General features: G+C 51.1%; 7 protein-coding genes across 7 annotated transcripts; 6 read left to right on the forward strand and 1 right to left on the reverse strand.

Moving 5' to 3' along the window:
- Positions 1–412: 412 nt before the first annotated feature.
- BP01DRAFT_352658 (uncharacterized protein) lies at positions 413–1,098 on the forward strand. The gene has a single exon (XM_025573992.1). It carries the CDS (start codon positions 552–554, stop codon positions 1,050–1,052), a length of 501 nt encoding a protein of 166 aa, XP_025435122.1. The 5' UTR covers positions 413–551; the 3' UTR covers positions 1,053–1,098.
- Positions 1,099–2,334: 1,236 nt separating this feature from the next.
- On the forward strand, positions 2,335–3,198 carry BP01DRAFT_400383 (uncharacterized protein). The gene has a single exon (XM_025578579.1). The coding sequence runs from the start codon at positions 2,809–2,811 to the stop codon at positions 3,136–3,138; it is 330 nt and encodes a 109-aa protein (XP_025435123.1). The 5' UTR covers positions 2,335–2,808; the 3' UTR covers positions 3,139–3,198.
- A 633-nt stretch (positions 3,199–3,831) lies between these two features.
- Positions 3,832–5,062, forward strand: BP01DRAFT_388228 (F-box protein; the record flags this gene model as incomplete). The annotated part of the gene is made up of 1 exon (XM_025577804.1): positions 3,832–5,062. The coding sequence occupies exon 1, from the start codon at positions 3,980–3,982 to the stop codon at positions 5,060–5,062; it is 1,083 nt and encodes a 360-aa protein (XP_025435124.1). The 5' UTR covers positions 3,832–3,979.
- A 3,250-nt stretch (positions 5,063–8,312) lies between these two features.
- Positions 8,313–9,595, reverse strand: BP01DRAFT_310500 (protein transporter TIM23). Its single transcript, XM_025572419.1, has 2 exons — positions 8,831–9,595; positions 8,313–8,773 (listed from the first exon to the last, which is right to left on the reverse strand). The coding sequence occupies exons 1-2, from the start codon at positions 9,422–9,424 to the stop codon at positions 8,750–8,752; spliced, it is 618 nt and encodes a 205-aa protein (XP_025435125.1). The 5' UTR covers positions 9,425–9,595; the 3' UTR covers positions 8,313–8,749.
- A 233-nt stretch (positions 9,596–9,828) lies between these two features.
- BP01DRAFT_352664 (THADA/TRM732 family protein) lies at positions 9,829–15,563 on the forward strand. Its single transcript, XM_025573993.1, has 10 exons — positions 9,829–10,079; positions 10,179–11,104; positions 11,156–12,125; positions 12,177–12,413; positions 12,460–12,688; positions 12,744–13,054; positions 13,104–13,624; positions 13,676–13,816; positions 13,868–14,493; positions 14,546–15,563. Exons 1-10 carry the CDS (start codon positions 9,955–9,957, stop codon positions 15,365–15,367), a joined length of 4,908 nt encoding a protein of 1,635 aa, XP_025435126.1. The 5' UTR covers positions 9,829–9,954; the 3' UTR covers positions 15,368–15,563.
- Positions 15,476–16,440, forward strand: BP01DRAFT_400385 (uncharacterized protein; the record flags this gene model as incomplete). The annotated part of the gene is made up of 1 exon (XM_025578580.1): positions 15,476–16,440. The coding sequence occupies exon 1, from the start codon at positions 15,709–15,711 to the stop codon at positions 16,438–16,440; it is 732 nt and encodes a 243-aa protein (XP_025435127.1). The 5' UTR covers positions 15,476–15,708.
- A 180-nt stretch (positions 16,441–16,620) lies between these two features.
- On the forward strand, positions 16,621–19,134 carry BP01DRAFT_310506 (PX and BAR domain-containing protein). Its single transcript, XM_025572420.1, has 6 exons — positions 16,621–16,913; positions 16,974–17,254; positions 17,306–17,572; positions 17,625–18,680; positions 18,728–18,841; positions 18,896–19,134. The coding sequence occupies exons 1-6, from the start codon at positions 16,823–16,825 to the stop codon at positions 18,989–18,991; spliced, it is 1,905 nt and encodes a 634-aa protein (XP_025435128.1). The 5' UTR covers positions 16,621–16,822; the 3' UTR covers positions 18,992–19,134.
- The last annotated feature ends 9 nt before the right edge of the window (positions 19,135–19,143 follow it).

The following is a 19,143-nucleotide window of genomic DNA, read 5'->3' on the forward strand; positions in this document are numbered from 1 at the left end:
ATCGAAAGCAAACGAGAAACGCGTCATCTGAGACCCTCGTAACTAGGCCGGTGCTCAGGAAGGACTTCCAGCCAAGCCATCCGACAATTGAATCCGTATAGTCCCCAATCTCACATCCACCCAACTCCAAAGAGACAGGATCGGCTGGACCTACAGCCCCCATAATTGGAAAAGAGGAATACACCCTGGCGGCCACTGGGCCCAAGGGACCAGGTAGCGGGGCTCGGTGGAGTGGAGGGCAGGTATGGATTGCCCATCAGGGGCCAATCACAGCAGTCAAGAACCCCAGTCATTTCCATACAGTAAGTGGTAAGGATTCCAAGTTCTACAGGCAGCTACAATACTTTCGACCCCTAAGAGCCCTTATAAGTAGGTAGTCCCTGGCCGTGGTCCCAGTACCTCCATCCCATCCCATCCGCTCACCCACCATTCATTCCACAAGTCATCATAGACCCTGGTCGATTCTTCCACTCGTTCAAACAGATTCAACCCAAGGAAGCCAGAAAGCACTACACTCAGAACATAACCTCATCCACCATCTTCACCTCAAAATGTCCCACACAACCACATCCACCACCAGCGCAGCGAGCGCCACCTCGACCTGCCACCAAAAGCTCTACCAAATCCCCGTCAAAGACGCCGCCTGCGCCATGCCCATGACCGGCAACAACTCCGCCATCATGAGCAGCTGCTGCGGCTCCGCAGACATCGTCTCTTACGACAGCTGCGACTACTACTGTCTCGCGGACGGACAGTCCGTCGGCACGCTGGCCGAGTGTTTGATCAAGGCCTCCGAAGCCGGCGAGGTGTGGTGCAACACCAACGCCAACGCCACTGCCACGGGGAGCGTGCCGGCCACCGGGGCCGGGACGATTGTGGCGACGGCTTCTGCCACCGGTACATCCTCCCAGAAATCGACGAGCTCGGGTTCAGCGACGGGGTCGAGCGCTTCGGCTAGCTCGACTAGCGGCGCTGCGGTTGGGTTGAGTAAGAAGGCGGTTGGGGTTGTTGCATTGTTGGTGGCGGGCGTTGTTGGGGGTGGGTTGGTGTAGAAACGGGTATGTTTGTTGTGGAGAGGTGTATAAAATATGAGTGGGAGGGGAAAGGGAGAGGGGGGAGGATTTCGAGGTGCTCTTGGGACTGGGGCTGAGTGAAAGGGGATGATAGTTGAGTTGTGTCTTGAGTGGGCAATGTATTGTAGTTAAATTCATCACTGGACTAGAAATTTGAGAGTCTGAAACTCTATTAGTAGCCACGAGAAAGCACTTACACTTACGCTTCCCGTGAGGAGCCCTCTGGGATTCACCATCCTGCTGCTGTACGTAGTAGCCTAGATATGATCGCGGAGCACGTAGTGCTGAGCCTGAAGAAGTCTTCACAGACATTTATTATGCAGTTTTGAAGATTTATTTAGACTTTATAAGACCCTTTACACTGCCCCAGGACCATGTAAGACTCACACAAGACCTTCCACACCCTTCCAAACAGCTCAAATTTACAAAACCTCTGATATAACCACTAAGACTTATAAGGTCTTATATGTAGCTCTGAGATTCCCTATATAGTTACCACTGCAGGGGTTACAAGTTCTACCGTATAATTATAACTCCAAATAGAAGATATTAAGTTATCTTACAACATACTTTGCCCAGCAGGCCCTCCAGAAGGGAGTCTAGAAGGTTCAAATGTGATGGCTCCCCTCGCTGTAGATTCAGGCTATAGAGTTGAATCAAAATACAGAAGCGAAATATAGACTACGTGCCTCGCTTGCCTTGGTCTTCAGCCGGATCCATTACATTTTCGAAGGCCAGGATCTCGTAGGCTTCATGAGAGATACACAGTCACCTGCGCAACTGTGCCAGCCAAGGGTGTTCACCTTGGAGTATCTAACATGTAATTATATATCGCCTACTAGATCGAAGACTGCTAACGCTTCCAGCTAATCGTCGCAGTAACTAGTAGTATTACTGACCTGTGAAGCATATTCCCAACTTAGTTCGGCCTTGTGGTAGTACGACTGGAGTATCTGCCGAGCGAGCATTGTGTAGTAAGTACAGCTTCAGCTCAGAATTCATGTAATTCTTTACTGATGAGGCTATTCCGCGCAACCTCGCATGGCATAGTGCAGTATCTATCGCAGTGAAGTATCGAAATTGCAAATCACATGTCATGATGGGAGGAATGACTCGAAGGTTAGTTCATATGATCTGCCACTCACCTTCATACGGGATCACGTGTCAGGGGTCGAGGAACAGGCTTTTAGGACGCGTGAATCTCACCAATCATAAACCTTGGTTTTTCGCATCTTACCACTACTCCGTACCTTAGTACCAATTCATATATTATAGGTACCTATTCCTTATCAGTCACAGCTTGACTTTTGGACTGTCACTTTCTTCCGCATTTATTACCAACGAACAGCACTTCTAGCTGCGAACACATTCTAAGCGTCTTTGGCCTCAAGTAAAAAATGTTCTTATGCTGACGGATATATAATGCGTCAAATGGGGTCAACGCGCCCTTCCGTCTGAAGCATCCACCTTGCAGTTCATCTCGCAACACACATCTACCCCATCCCAAAAGTTCATTGCGCGTCTACTCACTCGGGGAGGACGTACATTGTCATGGAAAGAATCAAGGGAGATATGGTTAGCCACGGCTGGGTAAGATGAAGAAAAAAGTCGAAAGCCAGGCTACTTACCCAACTCACAAAAATAATCGGCGAGATGCGAGAACCGCAGCTTCACAAGGTATTAGGATTGCCGAACTCCAGGGGCCGATGATCTGGGCTTCGGGCCTTCCGATACCATGGAGGAGTTCCATCGGAATATACGCATGGGAATAGATTTCGATCCTGACCAGGAAGCTGTTGCCCAAGGACTTATCAAAATGTATCAGACCAAAACTTGGCCTCTAGTGCTCACTCCTGGTGATCTCAACAGTCTGAATATTCTTGTTCGCGATGACAATATTGTTGGTATTATTGACTGGGAGACTGGCAGGTTGGTATCCGGCATATTGAGAGTACATATCTGCCCATCAAGTCTACCTACGAAATCCTTTCTGCTTCCATGGGATTCACAGATCTTTCATGTGAGCATTACACTCACCTCATTAGAGCTGCGGCTGTCATACTAGAAGCTTCCTTCTTTGAATAGCTTCTTGCACAACCGAGCACAGGAGTGGGAAAGCAGACACTGCTGGAAGGATGCAGGTCGACCTTCACCCTAAGAAGTGCAAGCCAGCCGTAGAACTAGTTTACCACCCTACAAAGGTGCAATGGGCAAAGGTGCAGGAGGTTCGGCAGGTGATAAGACAGATACTTGAGAGGACTACCTGAATTAGCTGTAAACTTCCTCTAGACCACCGTGCGGCGTCGTCTACAATACTTGGCGCTGGGCAGATGCTCCATGACACTACATCACGGAGCAAATCAAGGCTCGTTCTTGAAGCACAGTCTGTCATGAAGACTGAAATCTTTCATCAGAGCGGATGGATAGAGAGAGTGCGTGTTGTGTTTGGTCGCCATGCCGGTGCTATGGAGCCTTATAAGGCGAGATAAGCCTGAGGATCTTAATTACCAGAACCGCTTCTATTCGCGTAGCTTCCCTTGCAATTCGAGGCAAGGAGATGAGGTCAGCATGCCATATGTTCGAGGACGCGATATGTTGAGCTGGAAGAAAAGTCTGATCTGCCCAAAGTCAGTATGGTGACTTTTACACAAAATTTTTATCTCAGTCTGTCATACTTACCGCTGTATCACGTTGATGGGCGGCATCGAATGACAGTCAGTGACTAAATGCCTGCCTTAACTACCTCCGAAGCAGAGTCCCGGGACTTTTACTTCTTTCATCCTCCAACCCACTTCTCCCAGATCGGTTCATTTCAAACCACTTAATACAAAAGTACTCAAACCTCTCCAAGAACTCCTATCCTCCTCTTCTCAAACCTCGAAATCAAACCAAGATATCGAATCAAGATGTCAAACCACACCTCACCTCTTCAGCCACACCTCTCCAACCAAGTCATCAAGTCACTCCTCCAACCCCTCTTCAAGCAAATCCCATCTCAACCTCTTTCCTCAACCAACCAGCAAGCAGACATGCCTGCTCACGCTATCTTCGAAATCTACGAGATCCTGGAGAAAATCCTCCTCTACACCGACATGCGCACGGTCATTGCCTCCTGCCAGCGAGTCAACCGCTACTGGCACGCGCTCATCTGCTCCTCCTCCCCACTGCAGGAAGCCCTCTTCTTCAAACCTTGTAAAGAGCTCGCGCTCCCCGGCGTGCTGAAAATCCGTAACCCACTGATCGACGAGTTCATCTGGAAGCAATACTTCATACGTCGTCCGCGCGCATGGCAAGGTCCCAGGCCCAGATACCGAGATCTGTATGACAACGCCATCATCACACACAAGAACCGCGACAAGAACCAAAAGAAAGAAAAGCGGCAGCTACAGCTGCAGCTTCCAGCCCGCCTCACCAGAAAACAAGAAAAGGCCTGGCAGCGCCATGAAGCCAGCTGGAAGAGGATGCTCATCCACCAGCCCCCTTCACGCGAGATGGGACTCCTCGAGACATTTCATCCCGACTGGTTATTGTACGCGAGTTGTCGGTTCTCGCGGTTGGGGTTCCTGCAGATTTCCAACACCAGCGGTAACTTTCAGTCAAATGACGAGCGCTCCCAGACCAGAGGATACTTGCGTCTTGGTCATCTGGCTGCCGGATGTGCGGATGGCACGCTTCGGGCTGGGTCTCTGCCTTTGGTGTTCTGGAACGCGGAAAGTCGCGAACGACCCTCGCATAAATTGGAAGTTGAACGCTGGATTACCGAGGCGGAGTATGCCATGGGATGCGAGGTGGTGGTCTTTTGTCGCCAGTCTGTGCAAATTCCCAAGCCGACTGTGCCTGCTGATGGCGATGAGAGCGATGCAAATCGCAACGGCAATGGTTTGAACGACCGTCTTCCTGGTCTGCAGGCCTGGTTTCAGGAATTGGGTTGTCCTCGAAAAATCAGAGGAAAGAATCGAGTCGCTATGTGGAAGTTGTTGGAAAAATAGCCTGTTTTGATGTCCGAATGATTAGTTGGACGATTTTTGCTGCTGAAGATGGTGTATCTTCTCTAGATCTTGTACTTAAGGATGAAGTAAAAAGTTGTGAGTTTTGAAATCATTTTTGTCTCCGCATGTGGTTTGTGCTTGTGATGTATGAGTTCATGTGGGTCTTGAAATTGATCAATGATCAACTGTTGAAGTCTATCCTAGCTCTCGTTCAAGCGCCAGCTCGTAAATTCCTCCCCATTTTCATTGTTGCAAACATAGTAACTGTCTTGGGTTCGATGCTCTCTGTCTTTCGCCAAACCATGATCTTCCTTGTATGACTGATATGCATAGGCCTCCTTCCTGACCTCACGTTTCGTTTCCTCACGCCCCTGTGTGGTCTCGAGCACGGCGCTTCGGAATTTGTGTCTGTGGACACCACTCAAGAACAGAGCCTAGATTTGTTCTCTCAACCTTCACATTAGGCATGCAACAGACTTCAGGAGTTTCGGGGTTGGAAATTACTCCTGATGTAAATCTCCTAAGGACTGAGAAACCATACCACGGGTATCGCGGAGGACAGAGCCGACGAAATCTTTGCACTTGCACGAACAGAGAATTGCCGACCCACTTTCTGTGAGTCGAATTTCTCAAAGGCTCAGTAGGTCTGGGGGCTTTTTCTGGCTCGCTGCATGACTTTTTCTAGTGCTCGATCAGTATGAACCGCCACAGACCAGTTTCTTTTCAGCATTTGGCACGAGCTTTCCCCAGATCATGTATATTGTCCGGAAGGCAAGTAGGGTAATATGACAAGAACTTGTCGTTTGTTTTCCCGGAAGGTCTGTCCGCTTGTGTATGACAGGCTTTCGCCATGCTCACTGCAGCGCTCCACTCTTCTAAAGAGGTTGTCATACGGCCGTCCCCCGCAAATTCATAACCTTGGTAGTCACACTGGAGGTGGCGACTGGGAATGAAAGGGTAGAGGTGCACGTTTTTGTCCCCTAACGGCAGATTCTCATCAGACGTCGATCATCCTCTGAACCTCTGAAGAGCGAGACTCGAGGCAGGAGAATTGTGTAAGACGGAACTCGCAGGCTGCATTGGAGATGAGGAATTGGATCCATGGAACACTAGCTGGCTGGTAGAATCCTCCTATACCAAGATCAGCACTCCATCCGCGTGGAAGACTCGAACTCTATATGAGGAGAATGATGAAGCATGTAAGAACAGGAGTTGGGTATCGAGAAGAGATTATAAAGAGATTGAGGTGAGCAGGAAGGTCGATGGAGGGGGGAAGGGAAGGCGCGACAGTAAGCTTCGGCATATTCTACAAGCTTGTAGATTCACCCTTCGTCTGCCTTTGAGGCATCTTTTGTTTCGTCTTGTTTTTTTGATGTCAGCTATTGTCTGGTTCAAGATAGGCTGTCGTGCTTGAGTTGGTCTTTTAGTAATGGGTAGTCTGACTTGGCCCTTGGTGGCCTGTCCGCAAGATGTCTATTCTTAACCTAGTGTTAGAGATCTGAGCTTTGATCCCAGATCGTAAGCCGGGTTTGAAACATTCCCTGCATGACATAAGGCCTCCTCTTTCATGTTATGCAACGAGCTACAGGGGCGCCGCACGGTGGCGTTTGCCAGTAGCCACGGGAGAATTTGCTGGTTTTCCCCGACTGCAGGTGACCGCGAACGAAGACGCTTTTGGCTGAGAATTATCCGGTTCAAGGAGCATCTCGTCGCTGAGTGATGTAAGAATTGACAGAATGGTTTATCCACAGTTGAAGCCTGACAATCGCAAGTGAGAAATGGATTCGCGGCTTGGCATAAGCTCTGAGAGGAAGTACCCTTTTGAAAAACCCCACTGCACAATTCCTCCGGTCTGGAATCTCCGCAGTGTCGATAGGCAACAATGGATATCGTGTAGATGTCCCGGGTTCAGAGGTGGAAGAAATCACCAGTTGCTTATTCTGGTAAGTGAACTCGGACATGCCTCAGTCCAAGATCCCAGGGAGACTCCATGCCAAGTGATTTTGTGTCATTCGTGCCATATTTGGTATCGTGTGTTCGAATTGATACGAAGAACCACTCTGCCCAGCATCCTCCCCGCCACAGCAGTCTTGGTGGACGCATCCGTCAGAGTTTCACCTACATGAGTCTGCCCTGAGTGATTACTACTGCTGTATGTACAATATGGCATTGGTGGTTCGGGCCCAAATGTGATGGACTACGGGTTTATATGTTGTGGGAAGAAGAGGTACGCTTCTGGCCAAGATGTCCATGAATTTCAGCGTCTAGCATCAGAGCCATTAAGCTTAAGTTCTCAGTCTAGCAAGTACAGCTGGCATTGCAACATGACTGTGCCCGTTGTTGGTCGATCGCTGGCACTTGGGATGCCCTAAGTGGATCTCTTCAACTTGGACCGTGGGGCGCGTGAGGCTATGAGGCCACCATCTCCGCACCTGGACCCTGAGACATCTGCACTTACTCTTAATGTGCACTGGAGCATGCTTCGTCTAATTCTCTATTCGCCAGGCACCTATCGGGAGCACATATTATCAGACTTACCATGGGAGGCGCTAGGGGGCTTCCCCCAGTCTTATCAAGATGGGCTTTATACGACTTACAAAATCTGTCTATACATTGGCATCTACCCGCCGACTGACGTTGTTCGCATTGGTAATTCTGGCCTGGCTTCTCTGCTCTCTTCTTCCTAGTCTCAACCTTCACGCCAACCAACAAGCATTCAGAGCAACAGGTCGAAACGAGAACAGAGCCCGATTCCTGTAAATCTCCCCGTTCCGACGCAATCCGGACTTTGAATACGAGAAGAAACTTGCAAATGCTTTGCAGGAGCTCGAGCAAACCGTGCTCGACCAGCCTGGAGTCGATAATGTGGCAGAAAACAAGATATCGCAGATAGCCAAGGACGAGAGCCAACGAGGGCCGGATACAGCATATCTTCAGGAGCGCAACTCGGGCTGGGCATATACTGTAAGTATCCCATTGCGACACACCCAAATGCACTGGCTAAAGACATAGGAGTTCATTGAAAGTAGATCAGACCCAAGTCCGGAAATTATCAAATCTGTCGTATCTCGTGGGTAGTAACTTTTCATCGAAGCTTATTCGGACAGTAGAATATTGTCTGCCTGACGCAGGTACCTGAGCTTGGGGTAACGCCCATACAGACCCAACTGAAAAGACTGAAAGCATACGGCGCCATGGGAGAGGGACGCTAATCCTAAATCATAGAGCACATGGTCTTCAGTCGCTATTAGTCCCATTCATTTTATTGCGAACTGGTAACATTAGGGTTACTTGAAAAGACGAAATGGTACCTGCAACAGTTTCGCCCGCAAGAACCACAAATCCAGTGAAGAGCGTTATATGTACAGAGAGTGAACAAACAAAAATCCATTTCCATGCCGGTCCAAACCCATGGATAATGCGAGAAAGATGCTTTGTGCGCCAGAGGGAAGAGATCTGTAAGACAAAATAAAAAAAAAGAAAAAAAAAAAAGAAAAGGGCGATGGAAAAAAGGGAAACCGTTCTAATACAACGTGAACAAATAGAAGTGAAGCAACAAAATCAACCTCTCCCGCTTTGGTGAAAACAGGCCATACACATCATATGGATTCTCGAACGCATGATCGGATCAAAGTCGTCGTCTCGGCTCGAGTTGCTAAAATACAAGTGGATAGACTGGTCGGGCGTCTACAGGAATGCCTTCCTTGCCACCTATAGGATCATTAGTAATTTGAGCAAAACATGTGAGTTGTAATGGCGGACACGTACAGCCCAAGTTCCCGCGATACCGGCCACAATGCCGCCGGAGATGAGCATGGGCTTCAAGCCGCGAGTACTCTTGAACACCATACCACTCAAAGCACCGGCGACAATGCTGTTGGCCGCGTCGTGTTTTCCACGGGCATATCCGAGACCTGAGTTGAAGCCGTTGTATACCATCGCCACCACACCGGCCGAGTTTCCGAGGAAGGGTCCTCTTCTTGTGATCGAGTTCAGGACACCGTTGAGGCGGATCTTCGGGGGTGCCGTTACCGGTGTCTTCCTGAGACCCTCCGCCAGACCCCATGCACCTCCGATTGTCAAGCCAGCAAGATAGGTGGTACCAGTTCCGTAACAGAGATCGTCGGACCATCCGCGGGAGGGCAGCACCGAGCGGTCACCGGGCAGTTGATCGAGGGCGGAGTCTTCGAGGGAGATGTAGTCGAGGGTATCTTGGTTCAAGCCAGCAAGAGGATGAAGCTGAGTAGGATCGGGAATGGAGATTTCGGAGAGGAAAGAGGTAGCATCTTGCGCAGTAGTAGGATCGAAGGCGCCGGGACCCTTGTCCTGTTTGCGACCACTGAGCGAATCCCAGATAGACATGTTTGGAGCGGGGGACGGTGAATATATTATAAAGAATACAGAAGATGAAGAAGACGAAAAGGGAAGGAGAGAGAAAAGGAGTCACTGGCCAGTGGGGTAGTACTTGGCTGGGAGGGAGGAAGGTCTTTTGGTCGCGAGGAAGAACTCGACTGAGCTTCTGACAGATTGGTGAACTTGCGGATACAAAAACTTCAGCCCCGTGACTCGGCGTGACGGAATTCCACTCCTCAAAACCAACCTTCATCCGCCTTCCACCGCCTTCCCTTCCGGAACTTTTTGATTTTCGCCCGGGAAAAAGACGGGAATGGAAAAATGGTTATACCGACGCTAAGCTGGATTCGGAGACCCGCTCTCGAAAATCCACCAGAGGCAAAAAAGTCATTTGCTCAGGAACGCGGGGATCGAGATAATCGATAATATTATCTAGATTTGAAGTTGAATTGTCTTTGTCGGAGGTGGTTGCATTTGCCCGGATATGCGATCTCCTTAGAAGACTGTCCATGGAAGGGAAAGCAAATTCTGCGGGCCCAATGGCCGCCGCACTCATAGAGATGGAGCCCATCGCGCAGCAGATGCACATCTTGCCGGAAGACACCCTCAAGCAGATCGGCAAGGGTGCCTTGGTGAAATTCACTCAGGCATGCGATGACACCGAGTAAGACCTCTATTCATGTCGTCCACTATTGCGTCTATTTTGCCTTTAATAGTGCCTTGTGCTTCGTGTGTGTGAATTACGTCCTAACATCCATAAAAGGAAAGTGAGCCGGGTCTATCATAATCTATTAGACACTTATTCAACTGCATCTCTGTCGCATTCTCATACCACCGCCGCTTGTAATGCGCTCAGCGCCTTCTTAGATGCTGCTCTTGTTTCCCATCATGACTCCACAAGGCAACTTGTGTATTCCGACGAGACCTGGTTGTCTGTCTTCGAGGTCTTTATGACTCGATACAAAGATGCCAAGCCTAAGCCCATGAAGCAGGTCATGGAGTCCTTGGTCCTGCTCCTGGCTAAGACCCGCAAGCAATTTGATAGAAGCTCACTTCAAAAGAAAATCGTCGAGCTCACGATCCCTAGTATCCTACTAGGCGAACCTCGCGCTCGTCTCAAAGCTTCTTTCGCCTCGCTGGAGATGATCGTTCGCAAGAATGCAATTGCCCCTTCAGAGCTAATCTCAATCCTCGACCAGTGGCTCCATACAAACCAAGAAAGCTGGATCGCTATGTACCAGGCTGATTGCGAGGCTCTTTCGATTGACGTCTTGCCCTACATCCACAGTGCCGCAGGACAAGACACATCGAGAACGACAGTTGAGATTTTTATCCTCGGCTTATTGGCACGCGCCACCAAACCGGAGCTTGCAGCCTCGTCTGGTGATCTCATGGCAGCTTTCCTTCAGAAGATCAAGGCTACACCGGGACTTAGTCACCTGCTTTCCATCTGGGTGGCACCTGTTCGACATGTCACACTGAGAACTCTTGATGATCTGGAGTACATGTCGAATTACATTCTGCAGCCTTGTTTCGAGGTAGACGCAAACGGTTTTAGAGATTTCATCGAGAAGTTTCCTCTTCAAAGTCTGCTCGCTGGTGACATGAGCGATGCCCCTATCGCCGATTTCATGGTCTTGTTTGCTTCTTTGCAGGTAGGCAAGAAGATTGGACTCGTTCATGAAGATCGTAAGTCCACATCTTTTTCCATGTCCCCATGTCCTCGCTCACCGTTCACAGATTATGCTGGCAAGCCCAGCTCCACCGCTGCTGACGCCGACCGCGCCCTTGTGTTGAAGAGTGAGGTGATTGGACAATTTCTTTTCCACCATGATATGACCATCAGGATAGCGACTTTGTCGTTGTTGATTAGTGCACCCTCGTCGACCAAGGCCGTCTCATCCGCCACGATGAGGGCCATCGTGAACGGACTGCCATCTCTGCACTGCGAATCGGAGTCTTATTCAAGAGGAGAGGTATTGAGCCTGATTCGTAAACTGGTTGTCCGTTTGAAAGGTGGAATTCTGGAGGATCAAGACAGATTGAAGGGTGAGAAGGCCGCCGCAAAGAAAAGCACTCAGCATGACTTTTCCGGTACCTCTGTCACCGGGAAATGCTTGGCTGAGTACTTCAGCTTCCTCAAGGCTGACTTACGACCCACGGCTTCATACCCACGCCATATTGCTGCGCTGAAAACCCTCATTTTCTTTATCGAATCCGGGCTGGATTCACGATTCAGCGCTACGGATAACAACAAATCTCGTTGGGCCTGCAATATGAACATTTTCGAGCCCACTTTGCTCCGGCTACTGGTCGACCTTCTACTTGACCCATTTGAGGAAGTGCGCGCGACGTCTCTTTATCTGCTGAACTTGTTCCCGCGGGAAGTTCTTTTCAGCATCGACTCGCAACCGCAGGGCGATCTGCAGACAGGCGAACCTCAAATCATTGATGGTTTGTCAAAGGCAGAACAGCTGGCAAGCAACACTAGCAGGGCTGATTATGCAGATACTGTTGCTCGTCTTTACCACATACTCTTTTGCTCTGCAGCCTTGGAAGATAAACCCACTTCTGCACCGTGGTGGGAAGCCAAGTCCACAGTGGTCGAGTATCTCCTAACCAAGCTAGAGCAGAAACTCTCCTCCGCGGGCGGTCTTTTCAACTCCTCTATGCGTGATGCGCCTCTGCACGGCCACATCTCGGCGCTAAGGTGAATTATATCTGCCTATCTTGGCCGGTTTCTAGCTAATTCAAGATCCAGGTATATTGTCGCAACACCAAATTTCTATTCGTTGGTATCCGATAAGACCACAAACTATGACAAGTGGAGGAGGTACCACGTCAGGATCGTGCACGTCTGTGACCGGATTTGGAATGAAGTTCGGCCTGTCCTGTGCATCGACTCTCCAGAGGGTCATACGGACGAGCCAATTGAGGATTTAGGTGTCGGGCCCAAGGACATTCTTTCCTATTCTTGGCGCGCACTTCGCGAATCAAGGTATGGGTTTCTTTGATGGCTTGAGGCACGATTCTGACTTGTACAGTCTCCTCCTTCATGCCACACTCTCCAACAAATCGTACAGCCCCCCAGGTGACAATGGATTAACCGAACAACATTTCGACAACTTGGGAAGTCTCAGCTTTGTCCAGCTGGCTGAGCTCCGACACAGAGGTGCATTCTCGACGGTGTCGCAGACGTTCGCGACCTGCTGCCAACGCTGCGCCCAATCGAGCGATCCAGCGATATCTGAGTTGCCTCATCGATTCTATCAGGTAATATCTGGTCTTGGTCTATTGGAGTCAATGTCATGCTCACCATTTCCCATAGGAGGCCAAGAAAACTATCTTCGAATCGGCATCCAAGCTCACGCGTCGTTCAGCTGGTCTTCCCGCGCTGGTTGTGGGAATCCTGTCGTCGAAGCCAGGCGGGCCACTCTTCCAGCAGGTTATACAAGAGCTCCACGATATTTCCCACCTCCCTGCAGAACAAGACAAAACTAGACAAGACACCCCATTGCCTCAGGTCCATGCTATGAACTGTCTCAAAGACATTTTCACCAACACCAAGCTCGGCCCTCATACTGAACCCTTCATCATGCCTGCGTTGCATTTGTCGGCTGAGCGTCTTGGTTCTCCCATGTGAGTGTCCCTTCTCAAGTATCGAGTCATAGGTGTCTGACAATTGCAGATGGGCTCTCCGCAACTCTGGTCTCATGTTGTTTCGGGCTCTCTTGACACGCATGTGTCGCACCGGCACCGGGCTGGGATTTGGTGGTGAATCTGGATCTGAGCCCGGCGCCAGAGTCTCCTTTCAGAAGTATCCTGGCTTGTTTGAACTTCTACCCACTCTCCTGAATCCGTCTGAGAAGAATAATTCTACTGATCAAAGCGACACGGCGATGGTCACCGAACGTGTTTTCCCGGCCTTGGAGCTGATTGCCGAGAAGGTACCTTATGTGACTGGCGTGGAAGACGAGATCTTGCGGGGCCTAGTCCGCGTACAGCTCAAGAGTCCCGTTTGGGGTATCAGGGAGCATGCGGCTCGGGTCTACGCGTCTTTGCTGCATCGCGCGGATATATTGACCAACATCAAGACCTTACTAAGTGTTGAGCGAGATACCAAGACGCAGGATTACCTCCATGGCGAAGCGTTGTGCATCAAATACTCTCTCCGTCGATTTGCATCTAGCTCGGACGCTTTTTGGAACGGTATGTTATTGCGCGTATGTGGTTCTCATGCCTTATGCTAATCGTGCATAGAGAACATCGATCGAGTTTGTTCCACGCTACGGGATGTCTTCGCCGCATCATTCCCTCTTGCGGAGTCTCCATTCATTGCGACCACGCTTCTGGAGATTTTGAGTGATACGGTAGAGAAGAGCATCGATTCGGGCTCTGAACGTAAGCTTGTTGCCACTTACACATATCAAACATAGCTAATCAGCATCGCAGACACGGTGGCTTTGACTATGGATTCTATGACCGTCAAATATGCCTTCCAGGATATCCTGGATTTCGTACTCGACTCATCACATCCATCCTGGAAATCTCTCAGCACCACCCGTGCTTCGTCCCTTCTCCGCCGGGCGATCTCGTGGGTCACAATGCTGCACATGCTTATCGCCGGCAAGGTCAATGATCTTGAACCCTTCGTTCGTACGGTATCGAACTTCGACCTCAATGCCGGCCAGTGGTTGTTGGAAAGAGTGCAAGAGATCTTCGGGCAGAGGGAGCAGTTTGGAAAGACGTTGATCGGTCTGTACTCTGCTGTTATTCTCGGAGACTACCCTGAAGAGGTCAAGGCGGTCGCCATTTCCTGCTTGGCATCGAAGCTGCAAGCAGTGTTTGACTTCCACAACGAAGCTCTTCCCCAGATTGATCTTCCATGGGGGGCATTGGAAGGCCAACTAAAGCATGGCTCGAGCCAGCACATCTGGAACCGGGATAGGTCTGACGCTGAACTACAACTGCATGGCAGTTTACTTGCTGCAAAGTCTATTGCTCTGAACAACCAGAGCTCTGAGAACGACATCAATGAGTGGACAACTCGCCTTCGCTTTGCGATGCGCGAAGAAACAGTAAGTTGATTCAACCCGATTCGCCTCGGTCACACATACTAATCAGTCATAGGAGTACACCACGCGACTCGCTGCGGTGCTCTCTGTGTCAGCGTTTGGCCGCATCCTGCGTCCTGCAGGCAAGGCACCACTTACCGACAAGGCGTTCCTGGATATTTACCTGGTTCTTTACGACATGCTGAACGACGACGATGAAGAGCTGCGTGATCTTGCCGCCCCAACTGCTTCCTGGGTTCTTTCCTACTCTTCCGTGTCCCCGTCCAAGGCCGTCGCTCTGTCACCGTCAAATGCTAGCGAGCTTCTGTCCGCTTTCATCGCCCAAAGTTACCACAACTCGCAGCGCCTTCGTAAGAAGGCTGTCGCCTATATCGTTGGCTCCGACTCCCGGATCAGTACCTCCGCCGCTCAGTTTGTGCCTGTCTCCACGACCCTTTCCAACCTGCGCAAGGAAAGCACAATCTTGTTTGAGGAGGAGAAGCAGAATCTGTTCATCGACGACGTCCGTGAAGTTGATGTTTGGACCACGCAGCTGGTCCGCTTGAAGGAAGCGGCGTACGACCAAGCCTCGATCCAGGCACTTTACACATGGGTGTCGGAGGGGCTATCGTGCTTTGGAGATGTCTTTGCAAATCCCGCTGAAAAGGACGGACTGTTGGGCTGGGCGTCCAAGCCTGAAACATTCACCTTGGGCGTACGTTTGCTTGGGTTGGCGACTGTTGCGGTCTCTAAGGATTCTGCCGTCTCTGGACTTTTGGGACAGGAGCGCGTCACTGAGCTGAAGGAGAAGCTTCAGGCTTTGCTTGCGCACGGCAAAACATCTTTGATTCATGATGATTGGATCTCGCGGATTCAAGAGGCATTGGATTCCTTATGATAGCGTGTTGCTTAGAGGTTTAGATAAAATACAGCGGAGGGTGTTGGGTGGTTGTATCAATAACGATTCACTTGCACGAACGACGACTTTCCAATAAGAGATTTCACGAACTAATTCTCATAATTGCTTCCTAGCTCACTGCCATGGCAATCCCCACTCGATCAATGTTCACCCTTCCTTTCACTCATCACAAAACAGGGTTCACTCATGTGTTTCTACAATGTGGCTCGACCTCCAACTGCACCCAACATAGCTAATCTACTCGTACGTTCACACATGGATATTCCCAGCTTCGTACAGCTAAGGAGACTCACAGCATCCACAACACAACCGGAGCCCAAATGACCGGCAATATCGTGATTGTCGTCATCCTCCTCACACTCATCCTCACCATCATCATCGGCGCCTACCTCTTCAGTGTCTGGTGGTCCCGACATTTCCGTGACCGGTCAGTGCGACGCCGCGAAGACGGGCACCGACTCGTCACTCTCACCCGTTCCAACGTCCGAGCAGCCGACGAGAATCGCTGGGTCGAGGTGCGAGTCCGAGAGCCCGGTAGACGCACCTCAAAGCAGACGAAACCCCCGCAGCAGGCTACACAGAATCCTGCCTCATGGCCTCAACACGAGCGCGTCGAGCAGCATCAGCATCATCAGCAGACGCAGCAGCCCGTACCAGAGCGCAGGGTGGAATCTCGCAACAACAATGACACTCACTGGCTTGCGTACGCCAATGGCAATAATGATGAACAGGATAATCAACCTCCGGCTACTTTCCACCCTTCCCCCGCTGCTGCTCCTGCGTCACCCCAGCATGGAAACAATTGGGAACAAGAGCCGTGGCCTACTTCCCCCGCACAAGATCCGAACCGGACACAGAAGGTGGAGGATCTGAGAAGTTCGCTGCAGCAGGTGTTTGCAGAAAATAGGAATTCGAAAGCTGGGAGTAAGGCTGGTTCGAAAAACGAATGGCCAGGCTACGGTGACAACATCAACAAACACGACAATAACAACAACTACTACTACGGCGGCAACAATGATAACACGGCTAATGATGATGCGGGGCAGTGGTGAGTTGTGTCGTATGTAAAGGAAGACCAGTGGCTGATTCGGGGGATGGATCCTGTACTTACTATGGAAATACCTCGTAGTACATAAGTGGTGTATGACGGAAATGGTCTCTGCGGCCCTCCGAAGTCGGTCAGTGACGTTTGATCCCCGCGACTCTCCAGGCGGTGACTTTCCTGCCGCCGACTCCATCCATCCCAACTGCTACTTCTTCGCTTTCCCTCTCGTTGCTCCTGTCTCTTACCGTTCAATTTATCTGAAAGCTGGCTCAGGCCTTTTTAATTACTTGGCAATAGCAATCTCGCATTCTATGACCCTCGTCCCTCTCTCTGTTCGCTGAAGAATAGCAAGGCTGCGCTGACCAGCCTCCCTCCCCCACCGGAACACCATGTGGAACGACGAGGATAACAACCCGTACGGCGCATTCGACACCGAGGCGCATCTCTCGGAGTCTCTGCACTCGGCCAACCTCTCCCCTCGTATAGACTCCTTGTCTTAATTTTCCATCGCTGTTGCGCGCATCGCTAACCTGCTCCAAGCTCTCTACGACCGCGAATACACCCCTCCCTCTCCCTCCAGCCGATCGTCCACCCAAGACCCTCCCGATTTCCTGTCGCAACAGCAGGACCTGAGCGATGAGGATGATCACGGCGCCTACACCACTCAGCACACCGGTCAAGGGTACATGCGCAAGAGCGTCTACGACAGCCGGATCGAGCAGATCTTGTACGAGAATCCCGACATGCCGATCCTCATCACCGACGCGGGAAAGAACCACGAGGGCGGAGGCAGCTTCATCGTCTATACGATACGCACGGGTGTATGCAGTGCCTACTGTTCGTCATTTACGATCAATGCTGATCACATGCAGGATCTCGAGGTTCGAAGACGATATTCCGAATTCGCATCGCTCCGTCAAACCCTCGTCAACCTACATCCTACTCTCGTCGTTCCGCCCATTCCGGAGAAACACACCATGGCAGACTACGCCGCCAAACCCACCAAAGCCAAGGAAGACACGGCAATCATCGATCTTCGGAAACGAATGCTGGCCGTGTTTCTGAATCGGTGTCGTCGAATGAAGGAGATTCGCGAAGATGGCGTGTGGTGGAGGTTCCTAGACCCCAATGTTAGCTGGGTAGGTTGCCGCTGTGCCGCTCCCGTGTGATGCATACTGATCATAGCCTCAGAGCGAAGTCCTCCATTCCCACCCCGCATCTTCGGTTCCGAAAAACAACCTCAAAGCCCCTCCCCTCGACCCCGCGAACCCTACCCCTGCTCATGCCTGGCTTCCAGTGCCCTCGGCCTCGGCGAAGCTCAAGTCGGCGTCTGGCACTGCGCCGTCCGGTACCCCGAACGATACGCCCAATCAGGAAGTGCTGGGCCGATTCCCACCGGAGTCTCGGAAATTGAGCGAGAAAGAGCTGGATCCTTACTTCATCAACTTCGAAGCCTCTACCCGCGAGCTCGAGCTGCTTCTGCAGGGTAACATTGAAAAGGTCAACCGTCGAACTCTTGCTCACCTGTCCTCCTTATCGGCGGATCTAATGGAGCTTGGAGCACGGTACAATGGTTTCTCTTTGTCGGAGCAATCCCCGACCGTGGCAGCGGCTATTGAACGAGTCGGCCAGGCAGCTGACACGTCCTATATTGAGACGGAGGAGCTGTCGGCTGCCCTGAGTGCTAGCTTCGCGGAGCCCATGCGGGAAAGCGCACAATTCGCCAGCGTGGTGCGCAGCGTGTTGCGGTATCGGGTTCTGAAGCGCGTGCAGGAGGAGATGACCCGAGATGAATTGGCCAAGAAGAAAGCATTGCTCGAATCACTCGAGCGCAGTGAGACAGAGGCTCAACGGATCGAGCAATACCTGAATCGCTCCTCCCCCCAGGGCACCACCACAAGGACTCAACGATCTCTGTCCACCTCGTCGGCCGCTAGTGCTCCCGGGGGGCCTGAGTCCGAGGGCCGTCCTGGCAGCCACGAGGACAATGCCTCGGTGGACTCGGACTTTCCCCCTACGCATGGCGAGTCAATCAGCTCCCATCCCTCCGCACCCCAAGCCGCCGCCCACCGCCGTCCGGACTTCGGGCCGTCGTCGCCGCCTGCGCACCGCAAGACGTCTAGTGGCACCTTTGTGGCCAACAAGATTTTCGGTCGTATCAGCCATGCGGTGCATGGGTTTGTGGATGTGGATCCCGAGCGAACCCGTCGCGACCAAATAGGGAAGACGAAAGAGAGTTTGCAACAGGTCTGGACACACGATGTATGGCACGAATTGTTACTGATGGTTTACAGCTTGAACAAGCTCTGACGGTGTCGGAGAAAGACGTCAAAGATGCGAGTGCCGGGGTGTTGCAGGATCTGAAACGCTTCCAGAAAGACAAAGAGATAGATCTTCGTCGGTACATGGTAGGTTGAGTGGATCGAAATGGGAAGAAATCCGGCTGACAATGTTGTGAATAGGTTGCCTATGCGCGGTGTCACTTGGACTGGGCGCGCAAGAACTTGGAGACTTGGACAGAGGCGAAAGATGAGGTGGAAAAAATTGAAGTGCGGTAGTTCATGGTGTTGGTTGGGGCAGAGTTACGTTGCGACTGGAAGCGCTGGGCGTTGGTGTTCAATTTAGAAATAGGGATGGCGATGATTGTATGGGAATTACGTAGTATGCTCTTCGTTGCATTCGGCTCCACCGCTCGGGCAATACTATACTA

Source organism: Aspergillus saccharolyticus (assembly GCF_003184585.1).
Source record: "Aspergillus saccharolyticus JOP 1030-1 unplaced genomic scaffold BP01scaffold_2, whole genome shotgun sequence".
Lineage (NCBI taxonomy): Eukaryota > Fungi > Ascomycota > Eurotiomycetes > Eurotiales > Aspergillaceae > Aspergillus > Aspergillus saccharolyticus.

Coding starts and splice junctions, on each gene's coding strand:
- BP01DRAFT_352658 (XM_025573992.1), top strand. CDS start 552: ATGTCCCACACAACCACATCCACCACCAGCGCAGCGAGCGCCACCTCG.
- BP01DRAFT_400383 (XM_025578579.1), top strand. CDS start 2,809: ATGGAGGAGTTCCATCGGAATATACGCATGGGAATAGATTTCGATCCT.
- BP01DRAFT_310500 (XM_025572419.1), bottom strand. CDS start 9,424: ATGTCTATCTGGGATTCGCTCAGTGGTCGCAAACAGGACAAGGGTCCC. Junction 8,774..8,830: donor GTATCGCGGGAACTTGGGCT/GTACGTGTCCGC, acceptor ATGATCCTATAG/GTGGCAAGGAAGGCATTCCT.
- BP01DRAFT_352664 (XM_025573993.1), top strand. CDS start 9,955: ATGGCCGCCGCACTCATAGAGATGGAGCCCATCGCGCAGCAGATGCAC. Junction 11,105..11,155: donor TGGACTCGTTCATGAAGATC/GTAAGTCCACAT, acceptor CACCGTTCACAG/ATTATGCTGGCAAGCCCAGC. Junction 13,817..13,867: donor CATCGATTCGGGCTCTGAAC/GTAAGCTTGTTG, acceptor TCAGCATCGCAG/ACACGGTGGCTTTGACTATG.
- BP01DRAFT_310506 (XM_025572420.1), top strand. CDS start 16,823: ATGTGGAACGACGAGGATAACAACCCGTACGGCGCATTCGACACCGAG. Junction 17,255..17,305: donor TCTATACGATACGCACGGGT/GTATGCAGTGCC, acceptor GATCACATGCAG/GATCTCGAGGTTCGAAGACG. Junction 18,842..18,895: donor TAGATCTTCGTCGGTACATG/GTAGGTTGAGTG, acceptor TGTTGTGAATAG/GTTGCCTATGCGCGGTGTCA.